This window comes from Prenolepis imparis, unplaced genomic scaffold (assembly GCF_030444845.1).
Source record: "Prenolepis imparis isolate NDT839.2.m4 unplaced genomic scaffold, iyPreImpa1.0 SCAF_1, whole genome shotgun sequence".
NCBI classification, from domain to species: Eukaryota; Metazoa; Arthropoda; class Insecta; order Hymenoptera; family Formicidae; genus Prenolepis; species Prenolepis imparis.
Window position 1 is genome coordinate 16713100 of NW_028141159.1, and position 16806 is coordinate 16729905.

At 38.2% G+C, this 16806-nt stretch overlaps 2 protein-coding genes across 2 annotated transcripts in view; one reads left to right on the plus strand and one right to left on the minus strand.

Moving 5' to 3' along the window:
- The window catches only part of LOC145933046 (uncharacterized), a 73126-nt gene extending 60706 nt beyond the window's left edge, over positions 1-12420 (plus strand). Inside the window, exons 3-4 of the mRNA XM_083032444.1 lie at positions 6442-6499; positions 7879-12420. Coding sequence (XP_082888570.1) covers positions 6442-6499; positions 7879-8018 — 198 coding nt within the window. The 3' untranslated portion in view covers positions 8019-12420. The remainder of the gene's footprint in view (positions 1-6441; positions 6500-7878) is intronic.
- Rpl29 (ribosomal protein L29) overlaps positions 1-16806 on the minus strand; it is a 215893-nt gene that overhangs the window by 173744 nt on the left and 25343 nt on the right. The gene's annotated exons all lie outside the window — the stretch shown is intronic.

The window sequence follows — 16806 nt, forward strand, 5'->3', positions numbered from 1 at the left end:
TAGGGGATGACGCTCGATTTGTTGAGTTGTGCGTGCATTCCGCGACGCGGTCGCATCATCTTCCATTGCGGTGAAAAACACGACAGGGGCGAGAAAAGAGAAGAGAGGGTTGGGGAAGTAAAACGGATCAACGGGCTTGCCAGATTGATATCGTCACCGACGCTCGACGCGCTTTTTTCCCGCTCATCCGAACGGGATTTCAAGTGCCGTCTCGTTACCCATCAGGTCATTCGTGCACCAATTGCTTTTATTTATCCACTTTTTTTTCTCTCTCTCTCGCTCTCTCTACCCGTTAGTTAGTCGCATCGTTAACGCTCCGCGTGACCCATTCGCAAGTGATATCTCTATTGATGTTTGATGGACGGCGCGGCTGATGGGGACATATGATGTGGGTATACAAAACAATTCGCGAACCGTAAAAACATGACGCGCGAACTACTTCGATTTATTTTCGTTTGATATTCTAAATCGATCGAAACGAAAAAATAGCCTTTCCTTTTTCGGGAAATAAAATTTTCCCAATTAAAAGAAGGCCAATCGATCGATTTAATGTACAAAGAGGGTGCAAATTATATAAAATCGCGAACGTGTCTAATTTTAAAAAGGGAATAAATTGTCGAAGGCAGAAATGTTTCAAGATCTGCATACACGTAGCTTTCTGCAAGTTTGCAATTTTTATTAGAAACAACACGTTGTCTTGTTTGCGCCGAACGTGCCGCGCACACGAGACAGTTATACTCATCTTATCGATAAAATCTCCTCCCCCGTGCTTCTTTGCATGTCGAATAAAAGTGAGTGCTTGCCTTCCTACTGTTCTCTTTTCCATCGAAACGATCGTTTACTTTCGTTTCTCCGAGTTTATTCGACGCCCTTTACGATCGCGTTTCCGCTTCGCGGCCGCGTATCCTCCTTTTTTATATTATCAAATCTGAAAATAATGAATGCTTCCAGAAATATGCAAAGGCATCTACTAAACGGACTGCGAGTATCGCTATTCACGCGATTTTTTTCTGCTTTCAAGAATCGGAATTTGCGCGCCGATCAGTCAATCAATTATATAATTTTATATAAAATTATAAATGTCAAATTTGTAACGAAATGTATATTTTAATACCATTATAAACGTAATTCGTGTAACTGACAAGTGGAATGGATCCGTTGAGTTCTATGTCGTGCAACATATGAAGATTTCAGCGCAACTAAACTACTTAACCAGTTCCAACATCACGGACTCCCGTCGTCTAGCTGTCTGCCAGCTCCTGTCTTAAACTCCTATCACGTCTTTCGCCTAGATAATTCTATTCTCGATTTCTGCTCCTCCTCCAATTATTATCCAGCTCGAGGCATGGCGTTTCATTAGTCCCCGACCATTATTCGCCATTTCTAAACGTTTGCGCGGATCTTTTGAAAATAATAAATCCAATCCCGTTGAATTAATTTGAATCACCGATGTAATTAGAATATATATATTTGCGAAACGCGAAAGAGAATATCCTTTTTTTTTACCAAATCGATTTACTCCGTTTTCACTCGAAAGAGTCCCATTTTCATTTCGCTACTTGAATTTTATTTCGCGATGAAAAAAAAAATTGGCGTTAAATTCTATCGTCTTTGTCATATTTTTTCTCCATTTATCGTTTTATTACATGCACTCTTCGTGCACATCGAGACGCGTTTTAGGATTCGATCGCTTATGCGCGATAATTTCGGATCACAACGACCATCGTAACTCGCCGTTTATGTCACGTCATCGTGGCGATGGCGACGATACTAATAACGAGGATGATGATAAACCGCCTTTACCGTTCTGGTGTACCCGAGGGGGTAGGGGGTGAAGGAAGTGCTCCGTTATGCGGCCAGCGTATCATCATTCTCCTCCCGGAGTGTCATAACGTAGCGTAACTGAATATAATTTATTATTGGGGGTTGTGTTCCCGCGCACTAAAAAGAACGTAATTTCCGTGGCGATATACGGGGCAACAATGTTTTATTACGTTACGGCGACGTCATTAGGTAATCTTCTAACGGGGGTAGCTGCTGAAAGTAGGTCGCATCTCTCGCGAAGCATCTCTCCGTTTGCTTAGAGATACCGATTAACGGACATCGAAACATAATATCGGTTGCGGAAGTGAATTTAATACGATACACGAGAAACATCTCTCATGTGGATTAAAATAAATTTTCCTAACGCGAATACTCTATGGCATATGTTGCGAGAGAAATATCAAATTTATCCTTCCCGATCTATATAGCGGAAGAATATTTTGGTGCATCCGGAATAAAGTAAATAAATTTGCAACAACGAGCGTAAAAGCTCGTAGATCGAAAGATTATGTATGTATGTATGTTCCACTGTGTGTGAATCCGATTCGTTATTCCGAACGGAGCATTTATCAGATTTTACTCGAAAATAATGAATAATTAAATCTATAAAACTCGACGATTATTATTAATACGCAAATATTGACGCTGAAAAAAAAAAAAAAGAAGCGGATCGATGCGAAGGCAATTAAAGCGCTGTGCAAACATTCGGGGTATGAATAACGTAAATTTAATTACGTAGAACGCATTTTACCGTTATATTTCGCTAAATAGGCGATGATAATGGCGATAACACGTTGCATCCGATACACGATAGTCGAGGTCAATGAGATCGATAAATTCGCACCGAGTTAAGGGAGCACTCAACTCGTTATATCCAAGGTACCAAGTGCGCCGCTATTTATCGTCTTATCGCATAAGTAAATTTTCAACGACGGCGACTCCTCTCTCCACCCCTATCCACCCACATCATCCCGCAGTCAACGAAGTAGTTCGCACTCTTGTCGCGTGTCGTTAGCCTCGTCCATTATTTGGTTACTCCGCACTTCTCGGATAAGTGAAACTCTCACGAGAGTTATGCGACATATCCGCATCGTCGATTCCTCCCCTGCCTCCCTCACCCTCCATCTCCTGTCCGACCGATAGAAAATGCAGAGAATGCACTTTAGGATACACGTTGCAAAAATCACCGTGTGATACTCGCTTCTCTCTAAATCTCGTTGTATGTATGATTCAGAGACTCCCACGTCTAGGGAAAAAGGGCGCGAGGGATGAAATATTTATTATTATGTACAAGAATATTTTGGGGGACTTTTTTTTAAGAACAAAAGAAAAGCAAGTGTATTTTCGAATCGTAAATTATTTAAATATTTACCAAGAACGTTTATTCGTTATTTACGTATTGATATAAATTTTATCGATATGAGATACGAGGAAAATAAGAAAAAACAATCATATACACTTCTCTTCTTTAAAATATAATTTAATTCCCGATGACATGAAAAGAGTATTTCGAGTCTAACGCAATCTTTGATGAAGAAAAAAAATGTAGACTAAAGTTTTAATGAAATTATAAAAATAATTGTGTTTAATATTTTAAAAATTCGAGTTCCTGTTCATCTCATCACCTCTCTCGCGAAATCTATCTTAATTCTAATCTACATATGTTATATAACTCCGTTTTTAATATTTTAATATTTTTCATCCTCCAATTTTCTCTGAAATAGAAATTTAATCGCGAATCCACAGTTGGTGTGATGCGAGATACTTTCGAGAAATTCGATTCTCGTTGAATTCTTTCATTCTGTCAAATGACGACGCTTTACGTTATATCCGCTCGCTTGTTCGCGAGGTAAATGCGCGAGAGATAAGCAGAAAAACAATTCTCTCCGTTCTCTCGCACCGGATATTCTCACGACTACTTTTTTTCCCCCCAACCACATCGTCCTCCGTTCTAACGTATCGCCGTCGCGATTGCCAGGTCTCAATTTCCGGTTCTAAGCAGCAACTTTCGACGGTAGCGAGACGGGCGCGATCATCTTTCGAAAAGCACTTAAAGGTAGGATAGCGAGATAAGGGACGACGCGCGATAAGGGAGGATTGTCCCGTAGATCACCCGGTGACAGAGGACGATTTTTCTTGCTGACGTATGCAGAATAAAAAAATTGAATGAAAAGTTTTCAATAAATTATGAATCAGCCGCACTCTTAACATCAAATGCAAAGCGCACTTTGTTGGTGGAGGTCAGCCAATTATCATGGACCACTGATACTAGCGAATAATTAACACTCGGATCTTTTTCTGATCGTGCGCTCTCTCTCATTCTCTCTCTCTTTCCTTTGCTGATATAAAATTAGAATTTCGAAGCAAAGACCAACTAAATCAGCAACTTGTCAGGCGCACTTTGGAGAAAATTTAGAGTAATAATATTTACGAATTATGGATTTAGTCTATTTCTGTTCCGGATCCTTCAACACAGGATGTGCTATTATTTTTAACGAACAAAAAGGAAAGCGATCGATGACCTTCTTTCTTGGGACCGGAAATCGCGACAGATATTTTTCGCTATCAATGTATAACGCACAGAAAGCCGGGCAATCTGTGCAGGAAACTAGCGGTTTGATAAAAACTTATTGCGCGAAAATAGAAAACGCAGTAAACCGATATCGTGCGTAGTTAATCCGCGTTCTACCACAGAAAAAAAAAACGATGAGAAAATGACTCTCGCTATTACGTGCGAATTTTTCTTCTCCGAAGAGCGACATGTCGTCTTGACTCGCTTATCTACTGTAGTCGTTAGTATATTTTTTCGTCGTTGCTTTCTCTCTCTCTCTTTCTCTTTATTTTTCTGCCTTTTTTCTCTACTTGCTTCTCCAGATTAAATATTCACGAGAGAAAATACGGGAATAATTTTTCCGCCACGCTAACGAATTTATCCCGCAAATTTCGTTTGGTGAACCATAAGAGGATGCACATTCCCGAACAAATAATAATTTGAAAACCCGATCAAAACTAATCAAGACTGTCGCAATTTTTAAACTGAATAGAAATTTATTAAAAGAATATAAAAATATGGTACTTTTTACTTCATCTTTTGTTGAATTATGGATTACAGTAATCTCAGCTAAGAGGGCAAAGGGAATTGTTAGGTAAAAGGGAATATTGTCCCTGGAGTATAGTGCATTACATCTCTTATATGAAACGAGCTCATCAGGCCGGTTGAAAGCTAAATTAATTCTACACGCTGACTATGGAGATTTTCAGAAGAGAATTCACCGAGTCCCGCGGGACGAAAAATCGTCGATGGTCGCATTTTATTTGCGCCGCTGGCGTTTATTCGAAACAAGCAGAATTGCGAAACAATTTCGACAATTGTCGTAATTAAATGCTCGCGAATAAACATGCCTCACGCTTTAACGTTATTATATATGCGGTTGTTACTCACTCATCCCGTGTTCCCGCGTATATCATCCGTATTTGACGACTCTCGTGTATTTATAAATTCGACGCGCGCTCATCCGTATTCATTATTTCGTCATTATAGAGTCGCACTTCATTAAATTTTTTTTTTTTCCTAAAATCCAACACGGTGATATCGATAACTCTGCGCGATGATTGCAATAGGAAGTTGTTCCTCGGTTGAAGGATCGTTGCGGGGTAAAAACTTCTTCGCAATTCTTTCTCGCTGAAAGAGATTCCACTTCGTGGATTATTCTTCGCTTTTTGATTCACGAGGATTTGCGCAACATTTCCACGTCATTGGGTGATTGCGCTCGAAAGCGAGAGTGTATCGTCGACGCGGAAATTCTTGGTCTGCAAAGGGAGTTTAATAACTGCGAAGGGAAGCAAGACCGAGAGAGACAGATAGAGAAAGAGAGAGAGAGAGAGATAGATGGAGAACCGAGTTGGAGGGTTTAATATGTACGACGTCCTCGGGGCGTTATAATCGTCGAGTATCGATCATACCGAGCACATGACGTAGTCCGCTTCGAGGGAGACTTCCCGTTTGACCAATCAGGGTCTGCTGAAGGATCGCGCGTATCATACTTGTCGTCCTCGGCTTGCGCCACTCGACGGTCGAAATCGGGAGAGGACTTTGCATCAGAATTCGCGTACAGGAATTTCCGAAATTGCGTCGGCAATTCGTCATTGTACGTACATATGTACATATCGCTTAAGAAAAAAAATGAAAAAAAAAAAACAATTACGATGGTCGCAGGCTTTTACGTTGCAAGCGAACCCGGACACGCGTATATACGTCATATTTCATCCTTCGTGTAACAATTTCGAATTGTATGCCGTTTTTTTCTCTTTTTTTTTTTACCCTGGCCAGGGACACGCTGGAAATTGCGTAAAACAATATTGACAGATGAAACATCATCCGTAATTCTCACTTCGATAACCGGGCGCAGATTTATTGGCCGTATGTGTGAGTGACGTTTGTGTCATTTCGCCGCGGGATAAAATATTTCGCGCATCGCGAGAGAGAAAACCCGCAAATTGCACAATGTCATTGATCATTATTCGCCACTCTCTGTCGTACATTTTTATTATAGTCGTTCGTGAGAGATCTCGCCTATTTCACATCAATCTAATAACGGTTTTTCCTCTGTTTTTCAGAAATACGTCAGCGAAGGATCGACGGTACGGGACTGCGTGAGCCAGTGCGTGGAGAAAGGTGAGCGTCAAAAGCTATTTTTTTCCTCTATCGCAAGTAAACATACATATCTAGTGATTCGCGACCGTTACAATTTATTTTCGCGAAACCGTTTCGGGTCGCGAGCTCTTTCCGCGCTAAACTCGTAAATTCCTTGGCACCGGTTGGTCGCCGATGGCCGCCGGACCGATTGTTTCTGTAGTCCGATGAAATTTATAGGGGATAAAACGGGCCCTAAAAAATGTGTGAAACCGCGCGTTATCGGTTGTCGGCGTTTGTTGTTTCTGAAAGGTGGACGTCGACGTCGGGACGCGGCGCCGGATATGGGATACTTCTCTTTCTCTCTCTTTCTCTCGAGAAGATCGAACCGAGCTGTGTCATCGATTTCGGATTTACGCCCGCATTGCGCTCTTTCTCTTTATCCGGAGTCTCAAAAAAAGGAGAGGAATGGAGAGAGAGAAAGAGAAAAAGGGAATGAAAGCGTGTGAATCGTTTAAAGGTCCCACGAGTAAACAGTGTTATCGGGTCGTCTTATTGTTTCGCTATGGATGAAGGCTTCATACTTTTCCTTTCCTTGCTCCTCGTATTTTTCCGCCGCTCGTTCTTCGACCGTCTCTGTATATTTCTTCTCCGCCTCTTTCTCTCTTTTTCCCGATTTTTTTTCACACGTCTCGAAACGGAAGCGTCGCGATTAATCTTTGTCCGATGATGCGCTGTTTTTCCTTTTCCTTTCCTTTTATTTGTTTCACGAAATTTAATCAAATGTTTCCAAAGTTTCATGGAAATGTTTAAAACAAAAAAAGAATAAAGAGGAAAAAAGAGAATTAAATTATTTAAAGATATTTTGTAAATCACTTGTATCTCATTAAAAGCTATATTTTTAGAATTTTTTATTCAGCTTTCCAGCTTCTGCCTGTAGCCTCGAGTTAAGATAACAAAAAAATGTTTTTTTTCCTCTTTCACATAATTGTAATTGTATGCGTAAAGTGTATATAAAATAATAAAATAATAAAATGATAAAAGGCTTTGAAATAATATGTGCGATGCGCGTGTCACAAGCGAGATTTCAGATTGCCAAATTATAAATTGCCGAAAATGAGAATAAATCGGTTGTTTCAGAGATATTTAAAAATATTTCACGAGTCACTTCTATCTCATTAAAATCTATATTTTTAGAATTTTTTATTCACTTACTTTCCAACTTCTGTATCCTGTATCCTCGAATTAAGGGAATCCTCGGATTAACAAAAAAATCCTTTTTTTCTTTTTCGCATAATTATAATTATATGCGTAAAATATAAAATAATAAAATGAAAAAGGGCTTTGCAACAATTATGCGCGTGTCACAACCGAGATTTCAGATCGGTGAATTAAATTGCCGAATGACTCGGTTGTTTCAGAGGCCTGGAGCACGAGAACGTATTGCTGCCAGCAGGACGGCTGCAATTCCGGGCCGTCGTTGACAGCGTCGAGCAGCGCGTATTTCGTCCTGGCGATCTCGCTGGCGGTCCTCGTGGTGTGCCGAAGCCTCCGTGGCTAATACGTCGTCCCGTAAGACGGAGGATCCGCGCCACACGAGCCGCAATAGATCCTTCAATCACACAAACTTGCACGGGGGGGCATACTTGAGGGGTGTTGAAAGTTGCACTTTGACGTCTCAAACGTTTGCGCCGAACGATCGAGGCTTCCTACGGTAGCGGATCTCGCGGAGACGAGTTGATAGTCGTCCTTTTCGATCCTCCGATCTTCTCGCCAAATAAAGTCGGATTACGTTCCATCATTTTTTTTTTTTTTTTTTTATTGATTATGAACACATTTCTCTGTACTACATCAGCGTGCTTTCTTCTTCCCGATATCATTCGACACTTTGAACGTTCAATTGAATTGAAAGTTCAAAGAATTGAAGTCCAGTGAGTGTTGCATGCCGATATGACGCTTGAAAAAAAATTCTGCTGATTTTATCAGATTTGCACAACAGTTCAACAGTTATCAGTTGGTTGTGGAAATATGCCTCGTACACCTGTTGCTTTTGTCAATTCACAGATTGATCGATTTTTTTATTGTTATTTGAATAAACGCTGGTACAATGTTTCGTAAGTTGATGTCTCTCGTAAAAACTTTATACCTATATATTATTCATATTATCCGGATATGGCACTCAAATATTTACTCTTTGAACACCTCGATATTTATTATACATTCGTTCAAAACTCTTCTTCTTTAGAGTGTCCTTTTTATATCAAAACTAAAATACCGTAAGATATCGAAAAGCCACAATGTAAAGGAGAAAATATATTTATTCTGTTTTCTAAAAATTCAATTTTGCAAGCAAATTTTTATATAGATGGTATTTAGAAACCGTAGAAAATTATAAATAATAAATATTATATCGTGATTATTTTCAAACATTATTCTTGAACTAATACCACGTCGGTTTTCCATTTCAATATTCATATTATACAATCACTCAATTTAATAAACATACAATCTATTTACTAAATTCGACCGAATTAAGTGATGCAGTTAAGAAATCGGCTCGTTAAATTTTATGTTATTATTATTATCGTCGCCACTTTATTTTGTCGCGCGCTCTATTAAATTTGCACGATTTATATGCATATTTTCGCGGATGGAAAATGCCCTCGATAAAAAAGTTTTCTCGGATTAGGAGTTTGATCGAAACTTCGTTTGGCAAGTCTCGCTCTGAATTAAGATCCCATCTTGATTTGTGTGCATATCGCACGAGATCAAATACAAGTAGAGAGAGAGAGAGAGTTCGTATAACGATATATTTTTTTTATTTTATCAATCTGTTTAATGATAATGTTTGCTTTTTTTTATAAAAAATAATATGTACAAAGCTTTCTAAAAAATATCTTGATCGAATTGAACGAAAATTGCAAAAAAACAAGACAGGCTGCGCACACGATTCCTCGACAATAAATCGGAATAATAAGGATGACATTTAAGACTCGCGATTTGCGGATGACAAAGAGCTCGAGAGAATAGTTCGCAGTCGTCATCATCGCAGTTATCCGCTTTCACGGTAGCTTTCGTGGGATCCGACTTTGGAGACGCGCATTTGTGCGAAACTTTCCTCGCGCGATGTGCTTGCATCATTTTACCGAGTTGTAATTTTTTTTAGACAAATTAGTATTTTTTTGGATTATCCAAATTAATCAATCGATCATGCTTCATTCGGGACTGCTCGAACAATTGAATTTTTAAATAAGAGAATCGTGATTTTTATCTGTCAAAATTTTGATTGCAATAAAAAATATTTGAAGAAAAAATATTTTTTTTAGCTTCTTCGAAAAATCAACTCTACCCAAAAGTCCGAATAAAAGTGTGAGAAGCACGAGACATCCTGTATATGTATCGTTCTGCGCGTCACGATTTTTTTTTTCTTCAAGTTCTCGCCGATCAGCTTTCTGTCGAGGGGATGGTCTTCGGATTGAATTTATTCAAAAAGTTTCGGCGTCCCATTTTTCGTCGGGCGTTTTATCGACGCTTCTTCCATCCATCCCTTCGGCCTCGTACACGCGAATTTAATAACATCGAGTTGGCGGGCCGAAAAAGCGACGATCGAGAAGTATAGGAGCCGATTTATCAATATTTTGGACGAACGTCGCGCAATGTGTTCGAGTTTTATCAATATTTCGACGCATTATACGCTCTCCTTTTCCTATTATACGGCGCTTTTTTTCCTGCGATTCTTTGAAATTCTCTTTTCATGGAAAAATCACGTTGACAAAAACCTGACGCGTTTAAAGAGATTAAAAAATGCCCAAAAGAAATATTTTTAAACTAACAATAATTTAATAGGACAAAAAAGATGAAATCTCATCCATATTAAACATTTCTGAAAAAAGAAGTTTACAATTTTTTTAATTTTTTAAATTTTTTATATATTTTTAGAATATTTTAAACTTTTTCTGAAGAATAAAGCGCGACAAAAAAACGCTCTAAAAACATGGCTAACATGAAAAGAGAGCCGAGACAAGTAAAGTTACCGGGATATTTTTTAATAGATTATTTATGCCCGAAGGTGTCAGGATGTCAATATTGTTTGGGAACATTGCTTTTTCATAGGCATCTTTTTAATAATAGTTAATCCCTGATAATCCTTTTTAACGTCGAGGCGATGTTATATCGATTGTATCGTATATCTATGCGAAGCCTCGCACGCTCCTTCTATTATGGGGAAAAAGCACTATGATGATAAAAAGGATTTGACCTTTCGCGACCCCATTTTTTTCCATTAGTCTTGCAAAGCCGATTATTGTTCAAAAGATAAACTTTGTTATCTCGGAAGGAGAAAGCACGCAATAAAAGAGAATTCAAACTCGTTTGCTTGCATCGTCCGTAAAGTTTTACGCGATTTTATGTAAATCAAGAAATATTTCTCGGGCGCAAAGATGAGAGACACTATACGAGTCTAAAAAATACGAAAATTAAGTTATTAATGCAATTTTAAAAAATGGATATATTATCTAGAGAAAATGCGCATTAAATTCGAAGCTCTGATTCGATCAATAAAACAAATATCTGAAAAATTAATTCTTTCTTTTTATATGCTATTTATTGATGTCTATTTATCAGGAGATTGTCTTTTTTTATATATCCATAAAATGAAGAGCTGTTTGATGAAAAATGATAAAAATTCTTTTCGCGCATATGTCAGTTTCACTTATTTTTTTCTCTTTATGAAAGAATTGAGAGTATCCTACGAAGTTGAAATATATCTTAATCAAAATTTTGAGATTACGAGATCAATTCAACATAACGATGCAGGTCGACGATGTCCTGACATATCCTGTTTTTTGGGACGACGCAAAGACGCTTAGCAATTCGTGACGAGAGAAAAAAAGAGAGAGAGAGAGAAAGTATCGAATGGAGGAAAACTATACAGCAATGTTCTCCGCGCGAAAGCCGGTATCGATATATTGGACCATAATCGTTGTCAACGATACGCGTAATTAAAGATCGCGAACATTCTGATCGAACTGGGATATACACAACAACGGAATCGGAGACAGCAACAACACAAACAGAAAACGTTGCTTCTGTCGCTCGACACCTTCTAACTATAGCAAGACATATAAAGAGAGAGAAAGAAAAAGAAAGGAAAAAACCCAGAAGTGAATTAAAAATAAATAAATAACGTGGTTAACTTACATACAGATAACGTTTAACGGAGAGGAGCACAGTGAGGATAACAATAATGATGTTATTATTATTATTATTATTATTATTATTATTACTATTACTACTATTACTATTACTACTACTTGCAATTAATTACCATTATTATTATGAAATACTGTGCATCACACCTAGCATACATATAGTAGTTACGAACGATTAGGCAAAGTGCGAGCAAGTGGAGTTGTCGATTATTATGTATAACCGCTTTAAAGTAGCCTTATATAAATTGTAATTAAAAAAAGCGCGGATAATCTATACACCGAGTGGTGCGAAGGGACACGACGGTGTCCTTGATTGTTTTTGTTTTCAAAAGTCCATTAATTCGATCACTTCGAACTGATCATTGAATTCACATCTCTAATTTTCCCGATTTCTTTCGAAGTTGATAACATTCGAAATGTTACTCTGTTAAACGAGTTTCGCTTTATTCAAACCTAACGAAGAAGGAAATTCCGTTCTCTCTCGCGTCACTCGGTACATCAGCGTATTGGATCATGCGAGAGCAGGTAGACAAGAAACTAAGAAAATTCCTAAAAAGTAGCGAGATTCATCTTAGAGTATAAGCAGCGAGGACGATTACGAGTAGCGGATAAGCTGTCGTCTGTTGGCAGGAGGAAGCGTCCAACGATACACCTCGCCGATGACACGAATATCCGAAAGATATCTTAAGAAGGAATGATCCCAAAATATTCAGAGTATTGTCCAAAAAAAAAAAAAAAAAAACACGTATAAAACGAGTAACGAATAACGAATAATCATTGTTCGTCGCGCAAACGAATATTAAATATTTTTATTCGCACACACATAATGTATAACGAATAATGAATAATCTTATTCGCTATTCGATCGCTACTCCTTCGAATTGTGTCGAACCCGATCTCAATCCTCGTCTTTCGGACCTTCGTGTTGCTCGGGGACGAAGTAACTAACTAAACTCTGTTCGCAATTTAGGGGCAGATTTATCTAAAGTTAGCACGAGAATTTAAGATATAAAGTTAAAGCTAATCTATTTCCCGTCTATCGAACATCGGCCGATCTCAACGTCGATTGTTATTGTTGGAGGTGCGGCTACGAGCTCTGTATAGCCATCGGCGGTTGCAGCTCGGAATTAATCGTTGATGGAGCGCCGGCTCGCATCGACTTAGTATAATTAAGTGCACAGAATCGATAATCGTCCTTTCCTCTCACCTTCCCCCCCTCCCCCCGCCTTCGATCCGACGATTAATACCCCCGATCGCAAAATCGCGCGTGATCCGCGCGATTAAGGCACTTCTCGGCGGGGGAATCACCGTTATAAGGGTTACGCGTCGCCTTTGATTACATCGGGAGACCTTAAGTCGTTCAATTCAATTTATTAGCTGCTGATGCATCTGTTTGTCGCAAATTAAACGCCGATACGTCTTGCTTAAGGCCACGCAGGTCTGTAATACTTTTACAAACTAAGAGACGTCAGCATCCAAGTCGATCACACTGAACATCCCTCAACTCCCGCAGTTTATTCCTCTGCTGATATTCTTAAAGCTCTCCAAAATTGAGTTCTTGCTACCACCTTATTTGACTTTGCGCGACAAGCAATATATTATTTTATAAGGTACAGCCGATGTTTTTTTGTCATTTGTATACGTGATTCCTTTTATCAATTACGATTTTAATTGGTCCCGAAATGTTTCACGAAAAAGAAGAAAATATTTTAACTTAACGTTGGTACGGGCTACTTGAGAAATTGGCTTGAAATATTTGTCAGAATCATTTCCTTTTCCCCCCAAAGTAATTTCTCGAATTTTGCATACCTCGAATCATCTCGCTCTAAAATTATATAGAGATAGAAAACGAAAGAAAAACTATACAGACGCGCTGACAGGACGCACAGAAACATCACGGACATTTACACGATAAACAGAGATTCATAGGTGATTTCTTAGTACTTTAAGATTTTACTATATATATATCGCGAAAGGAACGCTCGATAATAATTCTTCATCATTGCGAGCTCTATCAGCTTCTGCCGGCAATAAGATCGTGCGAAGATATCGCTCTGTCGGATCACTCGGCCTTTCGATCATTAACCACGATCGATTTCGACAAGAGACAAATACTTTTGCAATCTTTAAATTGCGTTCACATTGTCAAATATTTAAACTGATACCGAAGTGATAAAAAAGTGTTACTGAAATCAAGGTTCATTTCATTACAAGTGGAACGATTCTGTCAATTTCATCGATATCGAAAAGAGAATATGATACGAACGTGTAAATTTGTAATTAATGGCGACTATTAAGCCGAGTGATCTGCGCGATAATTTTATTAGAGTTATACATATTTATATATGTATATATATGTGTATGTATATGTATATATATACATATATATATACACAAAAAATATGCATATGTTATATATATTATATGATATTATATTATCTGAGAAACTATGTCATATTGCATTATACATTATATATTATATTATTCAGTTAAACAGAATCATATGTATGACGAGTTGTACATTTATATTAGAAACACACACAGACGCAATAATAAAAAGTATACCCCAAAATTACGCGCGATATTCGATACTCTTTTCCTCGAATAACAAAGTGACACTCGATAATTATAATATCGCGATATAATTCGAGGCTCGTCATTCGACGAATATCCATCCGGGCCGATCAATTCGTGCATTTCCATTTGACTCCCGACACCAGTGCCGAATGTTGCACATCCTGTTAACATACGGGGATTACCATACGCCACGACGTATTTCACCGTTCCACGGCCGGCGATTATTTACGATCGGACGTCGTGTTACATTTTTCAGGCACAAAGTGTTCGACGAAAGCGCGATGTCGCTTCGAAAGGACGTGATTGATCGTTCACTCGTGAAACGACGTGATCGACGCGATTTATTCGCGAGGAAGATTACGGTTTTCCTACACCCGCGAGAAAGGGGAGAGAGAGAGAGCCACCCTCGCGTATGTCGAGAGTCGAAAAGGTTGCCCTTTTTCGCGCAACAAAAGACGGAATATATACATGACGGTGCTTATATGCGCGAAACAGCTTCCTGCTTTTATAGTGTGTTTAGTTGGAAAAAATTATTATCACCTTCCCTTTTTCAACAAAAAAAAATTCGTAAGAAATACCTGCTCTATATGGAAAAAATTTTTTATTTATTTTTTAAATGCATTTAATAGACAATCTAAACGCAAGGCAAAGTTGTTGAAAATTTTTTAAATTCGTTTGCCTGAAATCGCGTTCGATTCTTTTCTGCTAAAATTTGTGGAATATCTTTTTTTTCAGCGGATCCACACGACGAGATTTTACTTTCGCTGGAGATTACAAAGCAGTGTTACGTTATTTATTTTAGAATTTGTACGCTCTGTTGTCATGAACGATTTCACAGAGCGTACCGATTCTTTAATAAGTGTCGTTAACAATTGACAACGAGAAACACCAACTCGAAGGTAAGAGAGAGTCTACATAGGTAATAAAATCTGACATTTAAATGAATAAAATCTTAAATAAAATTCGAATGATATAAAAGAGCAAAAATGTAAACGTTTTCAAGTTTCTACTAAACTTGGATAGAAAAGCGTCGTTATGACAGATCGAGAAGATCAATCTCCAACTCCTCCGTCGTGATTCTAATTCTGCGCGAACACAACCCGCGGACTACATCTGTCATTGCTGCCCTCATCTCAAGCGGTCTCTCTGCTGGTTCACCGCGTATCTCTCTGTTACGTCACGACGACTTAACCGAGATTAATCGACGTCTTAGTCAAACACACTTACCTCACTGGCACGCTAAGAATTACTTTGGAAAGCGAATGGAAGGGGGATAAGTCATTCGTCGTATTACCGCGCCAATCTCGGCCCCGTCGATTTCCGCGATGAATTAATCATCTTCTTGAAGCGTGTTTGCGAAAGTTTGACCTGGGTCATGTTCCGCGATCGTAAAATAGAGATGTCAAATATTGTAGCAATTACACGACTGCGTATTCCACGCGGATATTTCATTATTAAAATTGGTTAAATTGAGTCGAGACGAATCGCAATTAATAATTAAAATTAATTCTCTATATAAATATGTTAATTTCAAAATTATCTTCTCTGATGCAACATTATCGCCATTAAGCAGCCGTCGCAAAACTTGTTAAAAATTGCTTCTGTATACGAAATGAGTGCGATGAGCGAATCTTCATTCACAGTCCCGTTCTCGCTGTACACTCATTAAAAACTTGCTTCCGTCGTCGTAGATCAAATGCAAATTTGTTAATTAAAAACTTTACCGTGAGAGAGGTGAAAAACGTCATTTTCGTCATTCTCTTTCCCTCTCTTTCCCTCTCCCGTTTTTATCAGTACCGCTCGTGAAAACGTATTTAAAGTAAGCGTTTCCCTCTCAATCGGCATGCATACTAAATGCGTCCTAAAGATTACATTTAAATTGGAAATTCCTGCGAAAGGTCGTTTAAAAGTGTATACGTCGCGTCCCTTTCGTATCAATTTCGTAATGCGCTATTAACAAGTCAAACTCTATCAAGTGATATTTCTCGTGTAACGTTAAGATCTCTAGAGTCTACAAGATTAAAAATCTCCATGTAGTTTGTTTTTTTTTTAATATCATAAAAGCTTTCGAAATTATAAAATTTAATAAGCCCTATTGCATACGCATTAGCTTCTCCCTTTTCTTCTTTAAAATAAAATAATAAAATTTCTAAACTGAAACTTACGACACTTTCAAAATAAACTATTCATATATTAATGGCGTAATATCATCATGTTCACTCCGTTTTGCGATGCTATAAGGTCTCTAAAATGGTACGATAAAAAGATCCCTTTGACTCTATCGAAATTTCAGTAAAATGCACCGATAAAGAGGTATATATTAAAAACATAGCGCACAAAGCTATATGTAACGCTTACAGATCAAAGGCACTTTATGTTGCTAACCGAGAAAGTAATGACGGAAATACGCGAATATTGAGCAAGAGAGGTTTCATCGATAACCCATCCAACAGTCCTTTATCATCTCTATAGAAATAATAATTATTTATAAATCGTATAAAGAGAAAAGAAGAGAGAAAGAGAGAGATTTATTCTTTTTTCCTTCTCTGTATAAGATAAATA